The 19962-nt window shown below is 36.9% G+C and overlaps 1 protein-coding gene across 5 annotated transcripts in view; it reads left to right on the top strand.

The window, feature by feature from the left end:
* Jmjd1c (jumonji domain containing 1C) overlaps nt 1-19962 on the top strand; it is a 165739-nt gene that overhangs the window by 56993 nt on the left and 88784 nt on the right. For all 5 annotated transcript variants that reach the window (XM_027395050.2, XM_035451969.1, XM_027395048.1 and 2 more), the window contains exon 2: nt 6017-6181. Coding sequence is in view for 4 of the 5 variants with exons in the window: in XM_035451969.1 (XP_035307860.1) it covers nt 6017-6181 (165 nt within the window). In the remaining variant the exon portion in view is untranslated. The remainder of the gene's footprint in view (nt 1-6016; nt 6182-19962) is intronic.

Below are 19962 nucleotides of genomic sequence, written 5' to 3'. Positions count from 1 at the left end.
CAACAAAATACAGATAAATGAAGACTATGGAACTAAAGACTTGATTTCTTTAATAATATAATCACAGTAGGAAAACATGAGGTGGAAGCCTTTCAACAAAGCTAATTTGAGAGGCATGTCAACTAGTTGGAATTTGTGGACCTTTGAACAAATGAAAAGAAAGCACACAAAATGTCCGTCCTGGGAAAAGTTAAATGCTGACTTATTGTAGGTAGATTTTAGAAAATTAATTGGTCATGAATTTGAAATTGTTGAAATAGCTGGCATGATGGCCCACACCTTTAGTTCAGCACTCAGGGACCTGAGTCAGAAGATTCTGGGAAATTCAAGTCCAAACTGAGCTACATTGTTAAGTACAAGCCTACCAGGGCTAAGTAGCAAGATTTTATCTCAGTGTGGGGGTGGAGTGTCATTAGTTTCTCTGAAGAACTGGGCTGTTTTCTAGGATTTCATTATAAATAAAACAACTTTGAACTTGAAAAAAAGTAGGTTTTATACCTGAAACTCCTGGAACACCAGATTTATTGCCATTTAATTTTTGTTCTTGCTTCTGTTAATTGTCTTTTCACACAATATATCTTGTCTCTTTTGATTTGGTACATGCGTTCATGGATGTGTAGGTTGTCATTATTTTACTTTCTTCAATATCTGAGGTTCTACAGGCTCGAGTTCTGTGGCTCTTCATCACTAAAAGCCGCTGTTTAAATTTTTCTGTGTTTCTGTGCTTCCTTTTCTTTTGAGAGATTTGAAAGTTTTTGTTTTAAGATACAAATACTTTGTCAGGTAAATTATTTGTAATTTTTTTCTCATTTGTGGCTTTTTTATTTTGTTAAACTGACTTCACAAAGCAAAAATTAGTTTTGATAATATTTTTCTTTTTTCTTTTTCTTTCTTTCCTTTTTTTTTTTTTTTTTTTTTTCTTTTTCTCAAGACAGGGTTTCTCTGTGTAGCTTTGGAGCCTATCCTGGCACTCGCTCTGGAGACCAGGCTGGCCTCGAACTCATAGAGGCCTGCCTCTGCCTCCTGAGTGCTGGAATTAAAGGCGTGTGCCACCAATGCCCTGCTGATAATATTTTTCTTATAGATTATGTTCTTAGTATTATTTCCAAGAATCATTTTGCTACCCAAGGGCCACAAAATTTTGGCTTTAAAAATTTTTTTGCTTTATTTATATCCTTAAGTCTGACCAATTTGAGCCTATAGGATGTGAAGTATGCATTGTAGTTAAATATTTCTTTGGGGGGAGATATGGGTGTTCAATTATCTCTGCACTGTTTTTAAGGAAACTTACCAATTCTCCTGTGAAATGACATTACACTTTTATAAAAGACCAATTCTCATTTCTTATGAATTTATTTTGTGTCATTCTTTTATTGACTTAGCCTTCTATCTCTTTTGGCAATACTCTTGTATACAGCAGTGTTGTTTTCTGTCTTTGTGTGTGTGTGTAATAGGATGCCAGGGGGCAATTTCTGCAGTTGGTTCATTCCTTCCGCCTTCACATGGTTTCCAGGGATTGAACTCAGATTGCCAGGCTTGCTTGGTAAGCACCTTAATCCAGTGGGCCATCTTGCCGACCCAGTATTCAGCTTGGTAGTTTTGGAAATACAATTTCTTTTTTGAAATTGTTTTGGCTTTTCTATTTCTTTGTGCTATCTTGTGTATATTTTAGAATCTACATAAAGAAAATACTGTTGGGATTGTGATTGGGATTATCCTGAATCTGTGAATCAATTTGGGGAGAATGGATTTTAATAACAAAACTAACACTCTGAATTCATGAATGTAGTAGTTTCATTTATTAGTTGAGCCTTGAGTTTTTTCCATTATCATTTTGTAATTTTCAACATACATGTTGTAAACATTCTTTGTTAGCTGATCCCTTTTATGTTAGATTACTCCTTGTTTTCTACTTATTTTTATGTACTTTGATTACATTTCTCATTGTTGCAATAAAATGCTTGACAAAAGCAGCTATAAAGGAAGGAAGGGTTTGTTCTGCCTTATAGTACAGTCCACCATGGGATGAGGGATTAGTAGCAGTAGAGTGAGGTAGCAGGTCACACTGCATCCTCAGTCAGGAATCAGACAGACAGGAATGGTAGGTACTGTCTACATTTAGTGTGGGTCTTCCCACCTAAATTAGTCTAATCTGGAAATTCATTAGCAGTTAGATCAAGAGAGTTGTCTCCTAGCCTGTCAACTTGGCAGTCAATATTAGTTATCACACAGCAGCTTAGTGATTAAAATGGCCTGGAACATACCCAGTTAAATATATTATTCCAACCCAAGGCTTCAGAAGTTAACACCGTTCTCAAAGGTCTAGCTTCTAATGTAAATTGTCACTTGTTCAGATATCAGTCTCTATTAGACTGGCCCACTGACTCACCCAGCTTCGAAGCATTCTTTACATGTTAACAATTGATGTCTGTTAGGGTTTATACATACAGCTAATCAATACTTATAAACCAAAAGGTGTAAATTGAGTGATGCTTTGAACAAAGACTATGTATTTTTCCTTCTATTTTAAATTAGCTCATACTTTTATACTTGGTATTAGCCAAAAGATTCCATGATCAACATAAAAATATTTTAAATTGCTTTATTTTATGGCTGCAAGTGTTTTGCCAGCCTGTATTTCCATGCACCACTTGTACACAGGAGTTTTGTTCTTGTTGTACCCATGGAGTACAGAGGAGGGTGTGTGATCCCTGGAACTGGAGTTGCAGACTGTTGTTGTGCTGCCACTTGGACGTTGGGAATCAAACCTGGGTCCTCTCTATGAGGAGCCAGGCCTTTTAACTGCTAAGCCATCCCCCCCAGCCCCCAGTTTTAGAAAGGGATTGGTTAAAATCAGACCACCAGAAGGGGACAGCTTTTTGATTTGTTTTTTAATTTGCTGTCATGATCTTCCAAGGTAGTAAGTATATCCTATTAGTTGTGACTTTTGGCAGTCCAACAGTATTTAGTATAGCCACTCATGCTATATAATGCTGTCTTTAATCCCAGCACTCAGGAGGCAGAGGCAGGCCGATCTCAATGAATTTGAGGGCAGCCTGGTTGCTCTACAAAGTGAGTTCTAGAACAGCCAGGACTGCTAGACCCTGTCTCAAGAAACCAAACCAAACCAAAAAACCCCCAGACTGTATTGAGCCAGACATGGTGATGCATGCCTTTAACCCCAACACTCATGAGAATAGCTTGAGTAGCAAGTGCCAGCAATGTCTTATACAGGAAGCCCTTATCTTTTTTGTTTTTTAAAGCTTATTATAAGGTTGACATGTTTTTTTTTTGTTTTTTTTTTTTTTGTCATTCCTCTCCTATGTTCCATCCAAGGTTAATAAAGGTGATTTTAAGGTGCTAGAGAAATGGCTCAGAGGTTAAGAGCACTGGCTGCTTTTCTATCGTTCAATTCTCAGCAACCACATGGTGGCTCACAACCATCTATAATGAGATCTGGTGCCCTCTTCTGTCATGCATGCTTACATGCGGGCAGAACACTATGCATAATAAATAAATAAATCTTTAAAAAATAAAAAGGTGATTTGAAAGAACCATTACAAACCCATTGTAGTTATCATACCCTTATATAACAATATATACTGTTTTCTATGAGAATTATGGCTTGGAGGTTGCAGATACCATTTGGACTTCATTTGAGCCTCAGTTCTTTTAATGTTTTGGTTGAGAACAAAAAAGGTCAAATGTTGAGATGCCAAATTACCCTGTTGTGCATGTATCTGTCCACTGTTCTTGCCTTTTGCAGTGCTAGAGATCAGGTTCTTGGACATGATAGACAAATGTGCATGACTAGGCTACATCTCTAGCTTGATTCGAATATTTTGAGGATCCGTTTGTAGGAAGCCCTTTGATTTCTTGTTACAAAATTCTGTAGACCAATGCATAGATAAATCTCATAGCAACACCTTCATTTTTTTTTTATAGAATATTTGTCTTGGGATTCTAATAGTAAACCAGAGAAAGCTGTGAGGATAAACTCGGTGGTGGTGGTGGTAGTAATGATGATATAGTACATTGAAACTACTAGTAAAGGGATTAGATAAAGTAGGGTGTTTGTTCCTTAACATTTCATGACTGACTTGGCTTCCTCTGTTGCCTGTTTTTAAAAGAAGATCCTGAATATGATAATTATAAATATATGAATGTTAATGTAGTCTGAAACATTGATCACTGTATGTTTGAGATAAGGGTCTCATTATGTATCCCTGGCTTGGAACTCTGTGTAGGCCAGGTTGGCCCTTAACTCACAAAGATCTACTTGCCTCTGCCTCCCAGTGCTGGGCTTAAGGCTTCCTCCATGATGCCAGCACCTTTATTTTTAGTATGAAGTATTCTTTGTGGTTAAGCAGCATTGGAATTAGGTTGCTGCTTGGTTTTGAATAAACTTCAAGACACATTTCTCAAAGTCATGCAGTTCATTTTTATTTTAATGTAAATAAAACAATGTGAGGTCTGTGTCATACCAATTAGATATAATCAACTTGCAGTTATTTACACTATGGCTAAGAATCACTAAATTTAGCAGGGTGTGGTAGCTTATGCCTTTAATCTCAGAACCTGGGGGGCCTGAGGAGGGGGATTGTCATGAGTTTCAAGGCCGGTGAGGTTAAATTATGAGACCTTGTCTCCAAAAGTAACAAAAAGATTATTAAAGTGGAATATAAGCACCTCAGTTACCAAGGGGTCAGTTATTAGAATTCATTGTTCTAATATTTTGGGATGTACTTACAGTATGTTCATTATGAAACAATTTCAAAGTATTTTCTTTTGAATTTTGTAATCACATTAATAGGCATGGTTGTTCAAGCAGTACCCCTAACCCAGCTCAAGTTTTCCCCAATTCCTAGCATCATAGTGACTAGTTTTTATATGCAGTATGTTTATATAGAATGGAATCTTCTTTTTCTTTTCTTCGATAATCATGAACACAATGATTAATCAGCAAAAAAGAGCAGTTGTATTTAATCATACACATACTTACATTTTTCTGCTAAATATACTTTGTGATATACTTTACACAGAAAGTTTAGTGGCTGCTTTACTTTGCAGGTGCAACAGTCTAGGCATTAAAATTTAAAACAAAGAAACAAAAAAGAAAACATACTAATTTTTGCCCCAGAGGCTCTTGTAGTATAGTTAATGAGACAAAAACAGCAATAGCAGTGAACATATATATCTCCACCAAGGAAATGGAATGACCTTATAACTCCCTAGCTTGCAGCTGCCCTGCCTCAGACTATAGTATGCAGAGATCATTGTATGTGCCACCATGGTCTACTAAGGTTTTGTTGTTGCTGTTTTCCCATGAAAGAGTATTACATTTTCCCAGATGTATTTTCTGTATCATTAAAAATTTTTCCTTGCTCTATTTTAATATGGTTTATTGTGTTGATTGAATTGCACATTGTGAACCATTTTCTTCTAACTTTTGTGAGTATTGTTTTATGCCAAATTCAGTTTATATGTTGGTTGTGGTTGTGTTAGTACCTCACCTCAGAGATAGGAGTTATGACAAAGACCATATGGTTTGCAAAGCCTAATGTATTTTCTGTTTACATTTTCTTCTTTTAATGATGTGGTATTAGGCTTTTTGTATTTAATCATATATGCTATACTACTGAACTGTACCTCTAGCTACCCATTTACTTTGGAAAATACTTTCCAAGTTCCACCATTAGAATGATAAGTTACACATGATTATTTAGTGTATATTTCATATATGCTGGCTAATAGATGTTGATCAGCATATTAAAATTACGTTTCTCACCATGTAGTCCTTTATGATTTATTTCCTTGTCATAATGTAGGCACTTGTTCTGACAGAACATTACAGACTTTCAGCAGTTGGGAGGCAAAAAACGGGAGGATCACATGTTTGGGACTACTCTGTGCCCACAACCTAAAAAGTAATGCTAAAATGTCTTTTCTGGTTCCGTTTCATGGGCTAGTATCATTACTGCATATTGCTCATAAAATTATGTTTTTTTTTCCATAGGTGTATGTGGAATTTGATGACCTTGAATGGGATAAACGAGAGTGGGTTAAAGTTTATGAAGATTTTTCAACTTTCTTGGTGGAATACCACTTAATCTGGGCCAAAAGGAACGACCCTAGCCAGACTCAGGGATCAAAGAGCAGACAAATTCAGTGGCCTGCACTGGTAAGATCTGTTTTTGTTTTATTAAGTGTTTTCAGTTGTTCGTTTAAGATGAATAAGCATTGAATGTAATTTGAGATATGTCTTGCCAGTTATAGTTTAATATTTATGAACATTTGTGATCTAGCAGAAGTTTCAAAGCACTATTGTAATTAACAATTTTCTGTGTCAGTTTGATTAATATTTTTCAGCATATTTAGTTCATAAATAGTTTGTTCTACCCAATTTGGTTATAGACTACTTGAGAAATAGTCATCCTGTTGTTTTCTGTATGTTGTGGAACAGCTTTGTTGAAAGAAACTTTAAAGTGAAAGAGAGATGCTTGAATTTCCAAAGCATTCAGCATCACGATTCTTCTTGTCTTGTTAATCAGTCCACATTATAAGTGATACATGTTTAGGTGGTGGGTCAAATTAGTTTGAATCAGAAAATGGTTTGCTTAAGAAAATATTTTCATAAAGTTCTCATTAGTTAAAAGATGTCTTTGATTTTTATTGCTGTGAAGAGACACTATGACCACTGCAACTCTTATAAAGGAAAACATTTAATTGTGGTGGCTCACTTACAGTTTCAGAGGTTTAGTTCATTATTATTATGGCGGGGAGCATGGTGGTATATAGACCGACATGGTACAGGAGAAGGAGTTGAGAGTTTTGCATCTTGATCTGCAGGCAACTGAAGCAGCTGTCCCACACTGGGCATAGCATAAGCAAAGGAGTATTCAAAGCCCACCCACAGGGACACACTTCATCCAGCAAGGCCACACCTATTTCAACAAGGCCACACTTCCTAATAGTGCCACTCTATAGGCCAAGCACTGAAACACAGGAGTCTGTGAATTTGATTGTGATGTTTGTTTGAATCCAGTATTGAAGCTTAACTTTCTTCAGTCCTGGGAAATACTCTTTAATCCTCTTAATCCCGTTCTCTCCTTTCTCTTTTCTTCTTTCTTCTTTTGGTGACAGGCTCCCTGCCTTCTTTTCTCTTAGGAAAGAACCTGTCTCTGCTAAGGGTTCTTTCAGGGTTCTGGTATAATGTAAGGGAAGACTAAAGTTCTGACTTTAGCTATTAGTCTGCTAATCGGTTTAATTATGATAAAATGCAGTAATGACAGTTGGTTATTCCCTAGTTATCTATGATGTAGCCCTGGCTGTCCTGGAATGTATGCTGCAGACCAGGCTGCCCTTGAACTCAGAACCACCGCCAGGCAAGACCTTCTAGTAAAATAAATATAATTACCTAATCTAGGTGTTTTTTAAGCTTTGAAAAATGAGGTAGAATGCTTGACTACAGTGCATCCTCATTCTAATAAATATGATAGTTGTGATGAGTGACGACCATCGTTATCCGTTTGGACTCACCTGGGAGATACACCTGAGCTTGTCCACAAGTGAGGGAGTATTCAGAAGGGTGTGACAGAGAAGGGAAGACCTACCCTGGCTGTGGACATCACTGTTATGTGGCCAGTGTCCAGGAGTGAATAAAAAGGGGAGAGGAGATAAATGGTTGAACAGAGCATCCATCAGTTTTCCTGCTTCGTGGCTGTGTATCCAGTGTCATAGCTGCTCCACCTTCCTATGCAGTCACAGAGGATTATACCCTCAAACCAGGAGCCACAACACACCCCGCCTTAAGTGGTTTCATTAAGTATCTTGCCACAGTATCAAGAAAATCGATAAATCTAGAAGTGAACTCCCTATGCAGTTGTTGATATTTACTCCAATGCTTAGGTAATATTTTACTTCAGTAGTAGTATAATGTTAATAGTTAGACTATCACTTCCTCTCACATATAACCAGTCCCAAGTTTGAAGACCAAACTGCAGAAGCTATAATGATCCAAAAATCTAAAATTAGTGCATCCCATATACTCCAGTGTGGATTAGGGATTAAAGTTAGGATCTTACATATTTTAGGTAAATGCTTTACCACCAAGTCATAGTCCCAGCCTCCATGGAGGTATGTGTGAAGCATGTTATTACCTGACTACTTATTGTTGTAACACCTAATGATTTTTACATACCATTTGTACTGGTGCTGTTCTCAGTTCTTTCTTGTTACTCTTAATGGCAACATTTCAGCTACTTTGCTATAATCCTAGTCTGTATATTATCTAGTTAAAAATCGCCCATATGCAGTATTCATTACCTGAAACTGCATCACTGTATGTATGAAAAAGTTAGCACTATAAAGATAGCCTTAGTTTATGATAAAAGAATTAAAGACAAAAAGAAGCAAAGTTTCATTTGCTTAAATTCCTTTCCTCTACCTAAATGTCCTATGTAGTAGAGGGTAAGAATTATTCAGTATGAATTTTATTGACACTATGGTGAGCCATTCTGAGATACTGCTCACAGATGACACAATTCTGTTATAATAATCCATTCATTCGTCATTCATGCCTTTGTCTATATGGGTTATCCAGTTCCACTAGTCTTTTTGTTTATAATTTTGATACAGCTGCTTCTGAAATTGTCATTGATTGGATGGTGAGAAACTTTTACCTGACCTTAGATTAGATAAGCATTAAAAATTTACAAATAAAATATTTAGTGATAATAAGACATAAATTGCCATTGAAACAATTCTTTGGTTTAATTACAATTTTAACATTTTATTAAAGAAGAGTATAAATGTACATACTAATGATAGATGTTAATTTTTTACATTACCGTTAAAATAGTGGCCAAATATTTGATACTGCCAGGCAGAGAGCATCCTCAACATTTTCAAAATTGTGATTGATATTCTGATGATGTGATTGTGAAGACTGAGAATGACACTTTTGAATAGATACATAATACCAAATGGAAGAAATATTTTTCGAGTCTTTTCAAAAATTACTGGGAATTCTAACCTAAACCCCGAACCAAAGTCACAATGTAACATTCAAGTCAGAAACTAAAACAGTTTTGTTTATGGTTTTTCGAGACAGGATTTCTTTGTGTAGCCTTGGCTGTCCTGGAACCAGGCTGGCCTTGGACTCAGAGATTCACCCGAAAAACCAATAGATAAATAAATAAAGTATGCAAATATGTACATATACGCTAAAAGGTAAAATAATTATTAAAATGCACTTGAATCTGATCATAGCCAATGTGAACTTATTTTCCAGCATGGTTAGAAGCATGATTTCAGAGGTAATGGTACTAAAAGTCTCAGGACTGGTCCTTGGATGGATTATTTCCATTAAATGGATCCTTTAAAGGAATCTTGATAAAACCTTTATATGCTGTAGAAGATGTAACTAAAGAAATACACAGATTTATATATTTTAATGTTTGTTGGTAAAGTATATGCTCAAATCCTGGAGATAGGTTTTAGTTTTGTTGTTGTTGAACAGATTAAAGTGACTAAGGAATTGCTATATATGATTTCTGGCTCCAGTCTGCCCTTCCAAGCACTCAGTGGTCTTACTGTATAGACTGATATCATAGTTGGTGTGTTTGTTGCAATGGTACAAATAATAAGTTCATTTTGCATCTTAGTCAAAAGCAGTTGACATTTCGTATTCCTGCCAATCTAGAAAAAAATATCAGTTTACCAATACAAATGATTGATTAAAATATGCTATTTTTATTTCTTCTTGAAAGCATTCCTATTTCAAAGTATGGCAGCTGAGTTCTTTTTCTTTAAAAAAAAAAAAAGAAAAAAAAAAGAAAAGATCTGGCTGTGAATCCTAAATTCTCATTCTCTCAGATGTAGTCAGCAGTCTGGGAATGTCTGTCTGAAAAACAGAGACAGCCTTATGCCCAAACTTCTGTTACCAGTGCCTTTTGGTATCCTTATGAATTATTTTGTTTGAATTTCTGACAGTGGCAAAGGCAATAGCTAACTATTCACATTTAAAAAGCTTTCAAAAGCTGGAAATATGTATAAACTTTTTTGGGGGAACTCATTTGGAGTCTTAAGAAAATATTTGTCCTTTGCCTTTTTGTAATATTAGCATTGAATACTGAAGCAGGGGATTGCAAGTTCAGCTTGCTATAGTCTACATAGCGAGTTCCAGGTTAACTCATGGAAAGTAAAGCTATAATAGAATATTACTTTTCAAATATCTGATACAAAAGTCCTTGGGTTTGCTTTTCTTAAGTGACTGACTTTCTCTCCCCTGCTGGCCTGGAACTGGTGATGTTCCTCTTCCTAGTGTCTTGTCCTAAGTGCTGAGATTACAGTCGTGATCACCCTGCCCATCTTCAATGTAATTTTCCTTTTCAGCCTTTTTTTGTTGCTTGTTCCTTTTCTCTTTTCTCCTGGTAATCTTACTTTCCTACGTAGCTGAAGCTGTAGTTGAAGTTCTTTCATCCTGATTTTACCTAGCAAGTCTATAAACTGAACACCTTCCTGTTCAGGTTTACAGTTCTGTTTTTTATTTTATCTTTTTTATTTTCCTTCTTTTTTGGCATGTAGGAATATATAACCATAGGCCAATGGCCCAGTATTTTTAAGTTAAAAAAGGTAACAGTGATATACTTTTGGGGGAAATGTTTGTCTTACAGAGTTTCACTTAGGCATGAGTTACTATGGTTTTTTTTTTTTTCATTAAAATGTCAACAATTTTTAATAGTTTTACTAAACTATTAAATAATATATAATCAAGAAAGGTGGAGATGGCTCAGCGATTAAGAGCACTATCTGCTCTAACAAAGGTCCTGAGTTCATTTCCCAGCAACCACATGGTGGCTCACAACCATCTGTAATGAGATCTTGCAACTTCTTTTGGCCTGCAGGTATACATGCAGGCAGATAACTATACATGATAAGTAAGTAAATCTTTTTTTAAAAAAGGTGAAGTGTCAAAGCCAGCCTGGTCTACAGAGCAAGTTCCAGAACAGGCTCCAAAGCAATACAGAGAAACGCTGTCTAGGGGGCAGGGAGAAGGAGAAGGCAGTGCTCAGTTAGTAGAGTACTTGCCTATAGTACACAAGGCTCTGGGTTTAATCCCCAGTACCACATAAATCAGTATGGTGGTGCATGCCTGTAATTTCACCACGCAGAAGGGTGAAGTAGGGGGCATTGGAGGGTCCAGATCATCCTCAGCTACATAAGGAATTCCAGGCCAATTTGGGTGTATGAAACTCTTAAGATTTTGGTTGAGTATAGTGATGGATGCCTTTAATCCCAGCTTCAGAAGTAGAAGCAGGTGTACCTGAGTTGCAGGCCAGCCAGCACTGCATGTTGAGACTGTCTTAAGACCTCTCATGTCCCTTCAGAGAAAAAGAAAGTGTTATAAGAGAAATATATAAAAATGCTATATATTGGGGCTCAGTGGTTAAGAACTGCTTTTCCAGAGGTTCTGAGTTCAATTCCCAGCAACCACATGGTGGATCATAACCATCTTTAATGATTTCTGGTGCCCTCTTCTGTTATAAAGTCAATAGAGCACTCATTTACATAAAATTTAAAATAGAAGTTTTAAAAATGGTTTGTATTCATTAGCAAATTTGTGACTCTGGATTAATATGAACTTATCTTTTGTTTTCTCTCAGGGAAATGGCTTAATTAATATTTAATAATCTCATGTTTGGGATGGTTTTACAGACTATTGTGAATAATCAGAATTGATTGTAATGTTTTTTTGCATAAATATTCAAAAATTTCCCTGTTGTTTAGAATTAAAATATAATGCTGTGTGCATGTTTGTAAGGAACTTAGTCAATAAATGTTGTGAAAATCAAATTTATATTTTGAGGTACCTCTTATCAGCTGGCTTTCCGGTGAGACTCATAAAAAAGATAGCAAAACTGAATTCGTGATAATGAAGCTTATACTTTTTAAAATACTTTTATATTTATTTATTATTTGTGTGTATATGAACATGGGTTTGCCATGGCACACATGGAGAGGTCAGAGGACAATATGCAGGAGTCATCTCCCTCCTTCCACCATGTGGTCCTGAGAGTTAAACTTGGGTCCTTAGGCTTGGGGACAAGTGCCTTTACCATGGAGCCATCTGGGATCCCGCTTACACTTTGTTATTGTGGTTCCAGCCTTTTAAATGCTTTTGACAACTTTTTAATCTTTCCACAGTTCATGTTAGGTATGTCTATGACATACCATGTGATTTCTCAGTACTTCTGTACACTGTAGTGTTCAAATCAGAAGCTATATTTCATGTGGTGAGAACTTTCAAAAATCTTTCTAGCTTTTTAAAAACAATGCATCTGGGTGTGGTGGCACATGCCTTTATTTAGTCCCAGAATTCAGGAGAGACAGGCAGGTGGATCTGGTCTACAGAGCAAGTTCTAGGACAGCCAGGGTTACACAGAGAAAACCTGGCAGAAAAACAAAACAAAATAAAAATACATGACATTATTGTCATCTATAGTCACCTTACTGTGCCAGAGCTCAGTCATCTGAAGTTTTTGTAAACTTTCCACACAATACCTTCTCAGACTTCTATAATTACCATTTTTATCCTTAACGTCTGTGAGATCAGCTTTTCCTAGATTTCATACTAGATTAAGATTGTGTCGGACTTCTTTCTGTGCCTGACTTGTTTAGCTTACCATAATCATAATGACTCTAGTTCTGCTCATGATATAGCAAATGGCTAATCTTCAGTTACTCTTTTTTTGGTGGTGGTGGTGGAATAGTATTCTACTATACTTACACATTATATCTTTTTCCACTCATCACAGATAGACAGACAGAGGCTAATACCTTTTCTTGGCTCTTGTGACTATTCTGAATCAAACTTGGGAACAAAAATACTACCTTAACCTGCTAAGTTCAGTAATGAGATTTCTGGATCATATGATATATTCCACTTTTACTTCTTGAGAAGTTTCATACTGTTCCTTGGGGTTGTACTGATTTGCATTTGGACCAATCATGTGTTACTCTTTCCACTCCAAATAATCTCAAGTAGTACTGGTTAATCTTATTTTAATATGTGTTAGTTTTGATGTTTTGAGACTGGTTCTTGCTATGTAACCAAGGCTATACTTGAATTTGAGTCCTACCTTGGTGTGTTAAGTGCTGGAATTAGAAATACAAACTAACTTGCCTCTGTTGGGGCAACTCCCCCAGTTTTCCCTCTTCATTCTTCTCTTCCTTAATCAGGTGGTCTTTTCTCTTATTTTCTTTTCTTTCCTCCTCTTAAAAAAAAAAAAAGGAACAAAAATCACTTATTTTCTTTGAAACAGAGTGTCAAGTAATGTATGTCAGCCTCAAAAATGTTTGTAGCCAGAGCTTGTGGTGCTTCAGTCAGGCTGATCTTTGTGGGTTCTTGCCCAAAGTGGTTTGCATAGAGTTCCTGGACAGCAAGAGCTACATAGTGAGACCCTGTCTCAAATAAGAATAACATTCATCTGTATAGCCTAGAATGGCTGTGAAGGTCTGGTCTGCCTTTCCTGGAATTATAGGGATAAGCCACCATAGCCAACCACAGTGTTTTGTGCTCCTCTGAAATAACATGGAACATGTTTTTACGTATTTTTTTTTTAAATGTCTTAGAGAAATGCCTCTTCAGTTTCTGCTGCCCAGCTGTATGCCACGTTATTTGGTACATTGTTCTAGAGTTGTTTAAATTTAGGTCTTTCATTCTAATTTTTAATAGCATGTTATTCCTTCCCTGGAAGCTAGTAGAGCTGTTTTCCCTTGAGAACACTCAGCTTTAGAACTGTACTACAAACATTTGATAGTATTTCTTAGATGAATATTAAGAGATACATCCCATATATATAATATATATTATATATATATATATATATATATATATGTAGTTATTTTATTGTGGTACATTAAAAGTCTAAACAAGGTATAATGGGTGCAGAGGCAGAAAATAATTTCGTGTAGTAATCTGAAAATCCATGGAAAAAAAGGCTGTTTGTCATAAACCCTGAAAAGAAAGAGTTGAAATTTAATAGATGTAGGAAAACATCTTGAGCAACACTAAAAAAGAATGAATGTGAAGGAATAGATAGTACTTAGTGATTTAATGTATATAATTATTATATGGAGCTAGACAAGGATGAAAGGCTGGACACACTTGAAACTTATGTGTTGTGTGAAAGTGATTTAATACCTTTTAACGTGGAGCACACATGCATGAAACATTGGATGGAGTGACTTAGGTGTGTATTTTAGTATCAGTTGGAAGGGTGGGAATAAATTCCAGAGAATAAAATAAAAAAGGGGTCTAAACATATAGCTCAGGGTGGTTGAGTGCTTGCCCCCATTCATGAAATCTTGGGTTTGATCCCTAGCACCACAAAAACTGCATGATACTTGCTGTGATCCTTTCACTTGGCAGGTGGTGTCAGGAAGAAAAGAAGTTCAGGGTTAGTCACAAAAATAAAGAAAAAAAAAGTCACAAGGAATAATTGATTAAAAGTGATATGCATGTGATAAACAAGTGTGTGAAAAGATCATATACACTGTAAAGAATGTAAATTAAAATTAATTTAAAATGGACACCACTATACACATACCAAGATGACAACTACAGCAAACTAAGCATGGACGCAGGACAGGGGACGGCTCGTGCACTGTAAGTGGGCCCTTTATTATCCAGCACTAACACTTTCCTAAAGTGCTCTCTTGACCAAAGAAGAAAGGATGAACTGAGGAGCTGCTTCCTGGGTAAAGCTCGGATACCCAGCTTCCATGTAAATAGTTGGCATGCTTTGCAGATCACTTGTAATCTCAGCTGTGTCAATCCCCAGAGAAAGCTGTTTAGTTAAACTTGATGAATTTGACTCTGTGCTTAAGTTCAGGTACTTCTATATATAGGGTAGAGAGTAATCAAGGAAGAACCTCTGGCTTTCATTTTCGTGTGTGCATACATGCAAACACATGTCGGCCTACCTTACCTTTCTGAAAAGGAAAAAGTGGAGAGTGAGAAAGACATCTAGCATCACAAAGGTAAGCACATGGGTATGCGATCCTTTACACATATACACCACACACACACACACACACACACACACACACACACACACACACACACACACACACACACACACACACACACACACACACACCACACCCACACCACACACACACCACACAGAAAAGGAGGAGGAAACAACACAAGGTGATTACTGTACTTAGTGTTTAGTTCAACCTTCCCTGCTAGTTGTGCAAGGACCAGAGTTAAATGTATACATGAGAACTCAGCAGAGGAAGGGGCCTGTAATCAATACCTGTTTACTCTGGAGTTAAAGTGCTGAACAGTGAGCACCAATGCTTTTCCTTTCTTCTTTCTTAGGTAGAGGATACTTGAGACAATAGTGTTAATATCAGTAAGTGGACATTTTAAGGACAACATAGCAATCTGCAAGTGGCATGATCATTCTCTTTCCATTTCTGACATGTAACATGGGTTGTTTGCTATGGTTACTATATCTTTAGGAGTTTTCATTCATCTTAATTTGTTTTCCCTGGTCTGTAGAGTGGATTGGAGCATTATTAAAAAGTAAATGGAGGCTGGAGAGATGGTTCAGTAGTTGAGAACACTGGCTACTCTTCCTTAGGACCCAGGTTCCATTTCCATGTGCAGAAGTCAAGTAGGGGAAGAAAGGGTTTGCACTTCCACATTGCTGTTCTTCACTGAAGGAAGTCAGGACAGGATCCTGAAGGCAGGAGCTGCTGCAGATGCCATGGAGGGGAGCTGCTCACTGACTTGCTCAGCTTGCTTTCTTATAGAAATCAGGACCACCAGCCCAGCAATGGCACCACCCACAATGGTCTAGGCCCTCCTCCATTGATCACTAAATGAGAAAATGCCTTATAGCTGGATCTCCTGGAGGTATTTCTTCCACTAAGGGTCCATCCTCTCTGATGACTAGCTTGTGTCAAGACACACAAAACCAGCCAGTACAGGGGTTACCACAAACAACACGAGGAACTGTATTAAGGGGTTGCAGCTTTAGGAAGGTTGAGAACCACTGATCTAGCAAGTCTTCTATACTGGGGGGGGGGGGGGGCGTGAGTGCTGTGTCCAAGAAGACCAGTAGAGGGTGTCAGATACCCTGACACTAGAGTTAGAGACAGTTATAAACCACCTGAACTGGGTGTTGGAAATTAAAGTTGGGACCTTCTATAAAAGCAGTATGGGTTGAAACCTTTCTCCAGCCCCTTAAGAGTTTTTGTTTTTAAATCTGTGGTGTAGAATAAGATGGATAAAAAATTTCCAGTACATTAAAGCATAATGAAAGCCATTTGATACATCCCTAGTCCTTTTAACAGTTCAAAACATCGAAGTTTTATAGATGGATCTTTATAGTGTAGATCACTGTTTATATCCTAATATCCTGGGGGGGTCAATTAATGAAGTTTTATTTTCACTTAAAATGTTCTGAGTATGTCGTCATGCTATTTCACATGATTGAAGCATACTATCTTTAACATTCACACCAGCCTGAGACATATGAGTCCTAAAGTTCAGTGCCTCTTATGGAGTGAAGGTGTGACAGTTTATACCAAAGAAGTTTTAACTTTTACAGAGTTTCTGGTTAACTTCATCTTTGCATCAAATTTAATCTTTGTGCCAACGTTTAACAAGCTGGATGTTTCAGTTAATATTTGTTGAGTGAATTGCTTCCTAATCCTTTTTTTCCATCTGAAGCTGCCTAACAGGTTTGACCACCTCTTGTTCTAATGTGAGCCTGTGGGGGTGGGGTATTGCCCCATACTTAAGTAGTAGTCTTTTGGAACCTAAACAGGACGTTTGAGGATTAATAATGTTAAATTTAAGTATACAAGAACAGTTTCAGATAGTGTCCTACTTAAGATGACTCTACTTTTTCTTAACTTTACAATAATGTGACAGCAATATGCATTCTGTATTTTGAATTCTGAGTTTTGATTCTGTGCTTAATATCTGTGGAAGATATTCTTGAGATCCTAGACAGTACAAAAGAGTAGTAGCTCTATGTCAGCCAGTAAATCCAGTGGGTGAAGAACCAACCACTTAATAAATTAGTTGAGATAACCAAAGCATTAGTATAAAACAGAGTTTTTATTAGATAATTTTGCTCAACTTGTTCATATTTCTGAGTGCATTTAAGAAACACCAAGCTTCTGGGCATGGTGGTACATGCCTTTAATCCTAACAAGTGGATCTCTGTGTGTGTTCAGGCTAGCCTGGTCTCAGTGCACCAGAGCCATACCATGAGACCTTGTCTCAAAAAAGAATAAGTGGCTTTGGAGTTCTTCAGTACCACACCTAAGTTGTGACTTAGGTAGATTTCCATGTAGAACCAAATAGCGATAGATTTTATTTTCAGACATACAATACCAAATAACGGTGAGTAGTAAAATGTTTACTAACTGGTATTGCTCTAGTATTTGAAAACTGCCTTTGTTGATAAGAGTATTATTAAAACTCTAATAATTCATAAGTTAATGAAGTGCATAATTAACTCAAATTATGTCAAGTGTATTTTGCAGGCATCTCAGGATGCATTACTCTTAAAATGATGGCTGTCTAAAATTTTGTCCAGATGACTAAAGCACCTGGAAACTGTTGATGCTATTGATTCACAATTCACTGTTACTGTTTTTTCATATTTATATGCATATACATACAGATAAATATATATATTTGGAACTAGCTGTGCTGTCAACTTTGGAAAAATGTATCTTAGTTTATCATGTTGAGTTGGGAATGTGCAAAAATGGAGTCATTGACCTTTCATTTGTAGAGGAGTAATATACTGTTAAATATGTAAGATCTTATCTCTGTGGGATTGATGCAGAAACTAATAAAGTATCCTTAAATAATGAAAACAACAACAAACCTTTGGGTACATAGCAATTCTGAGGGCAACTTGGGATGTATAAGGATTTGTCATATTACCCCCCCCCCCAAAAAAAAAGAGGACTAGAGATGTTGCTTAATGGTAGAGTTGAGTGAGTACTTAGTGGCCTGGAAGCCCATGGTTTAATCCTTAGCACAGCAAAAAATTATGCTAAGTGAGATAAACTTTACAGAGAAAGATAAATACTTTATTATTTCACATATGTGGAATTTAAAAATGTTGAACTCATAGAAACAGAGCCAAAAGGATAGGAAAGATGGCTCTGCAGTTATGAACTCTTGTCCTTGCTAAAGGACCTGTGCTCAGCAGTCAACCACATTGGGCAGCTCACAACCTCCAGTAACAACTACTCAGGGGGATCTGGTGCCCACTTCTGGCCATTTGGGCACCTGCACACATGTGACCCCCCCAAAAAGAAAACATATACATAAATTCAACAACAAAAGAAAGAGTATAGAATGGAGATTGCCGGGGAATAGGAGTAGACAGATCCTAGTAAAAAGCTTAGACTTTCGCTGGGCTTTGGTGGCACACGCCTTTAATCCCAGAACTCCACTTGAGAGGCAGAGGCAGGCAGATCTCTGTGAGTTTGAGGCCAGCCTGGTCTACAGAGCTAGTTCCAGGACAGATTCCAAAGCAATACAGAGAAACCCTGTCTCGAAAACAAACAAACAAAACCACAAAAAACACAAGTTTAGACTTTCAGTGAATGTGATACAGCCTGATGACCATAATTAACAATACTATCATCTATCATCTATATTTGAAATTTCCTAAGAGAAGATTTAAATTTTTTTCATCATATACAAAAACTAACTAGATCAAGGGGTGATGTTTAACCAGCTTTGTATCAGTCACTTTACAGTATGTAAAGTCACATTATACACCTTGAATTTATAAAATTAGTATCAACTATATTTCAATAAAGATGAAAAAATGGGGAAAATGTGCTGTAGTTGATAATACAAGATTAAACATTGTAGTTTTAGGGCTTCTCCTTTGGCCACCATCTTGAGCCAGCTTATTCTGGGTTCATAGTTCATGTGACCTGAGGGTTTTTTTTTTTTTTTTTTTTTTTTTTTGTAGCTTCACAGGTTCACAGGCAGTTTAAATCAGCCTTGAAATCTTTTCTTGAATGATTAACTACACTTCTGGCTCTTCAGGTATTTTCTTGAAAAACTTCCTCTTTGTTCCAGTTTGGATGCATAGAAAATAGGGATCAGAGATGATTAAGCCCTCATCTGTTTCAAGCTTCAAGGGGAAACTACCTTTGCATTCATAGTGTTTACAAATTGGTTTTAGGTTTTCTTTTGCCATGTAATTTGGGGAAGAAGCATTGCCACTTCTCCAACCTACTGTTTCTGCTGCTTGGTAGTGTAGGAGGGAGAGATGTCTATGAGAGGGCATCTTTGTACCTGGTATCAGAGTTTCTCCTTTTGCCTTAGGATTTTCACATTTGTTACAGGACCTCTTCATGAGTCAGAGCTCCACACTGAGAGTGGCTTGCTTTTTAATGTATGCTTATTGGTAAGGTATTTAAAGATTGTTGTGCTTACTAGGAAATTAACTGAGCAAGGTAACATCTGCCAAGAGAATATCTTAAGTCCTGGACTGTGCTGATCTGCCCTGAGATGTGCCCTAGGCCAAGTGTCTTTAAGTAATAAAATTTTTAAAAATTTAGTTTAAAAGATTAGTAAGGCGATACTCTGTCTACTAAAAGAGTGGGGGTTGTCAGAGCTGTTAGTGGAGTAAGGATCTTTCACCGTGTTGAGCCTTCTGAAGCAGTGCTTTCCAAAGCTCACAGAGTCTGGGATACAGCCAAGGAACTTTTTAAAAATAAGCGTTCCTGGGCTCCCCATACTCACCTGAAATTGAGGAAAGGCTTAGAAATATGCATTACTTGAAGGTTTTCCATATAATCTTGGAAATTGTGGCTCAAAATGTTAACTTATATATTTCTGGGGAAGGGATAGATAGCATTTATCAAATTCTCAAAGAGTTGGTGTTGTTAAATAAG

This window comes from Cricetulus griseus (assembly GCF_003668045.3).
Source record: "Cricetulus griseus strain 17A/GY chromosome 1 unlocalized genomic scaffold, alternate assembly CriGri-PICRH-1.0 chr1_0, whole genome shotgun sequence".
NCBI lineage: Eukaryota > Metazoa > Chordata > Mammalia > Rodentia > Cricetidae > Cricetulus > Cricetulus griseus.
Note: the sequence above shows the minus strand (reverse complement) of the source record. Positions and strands in the feature narration are given on the sequence as shown.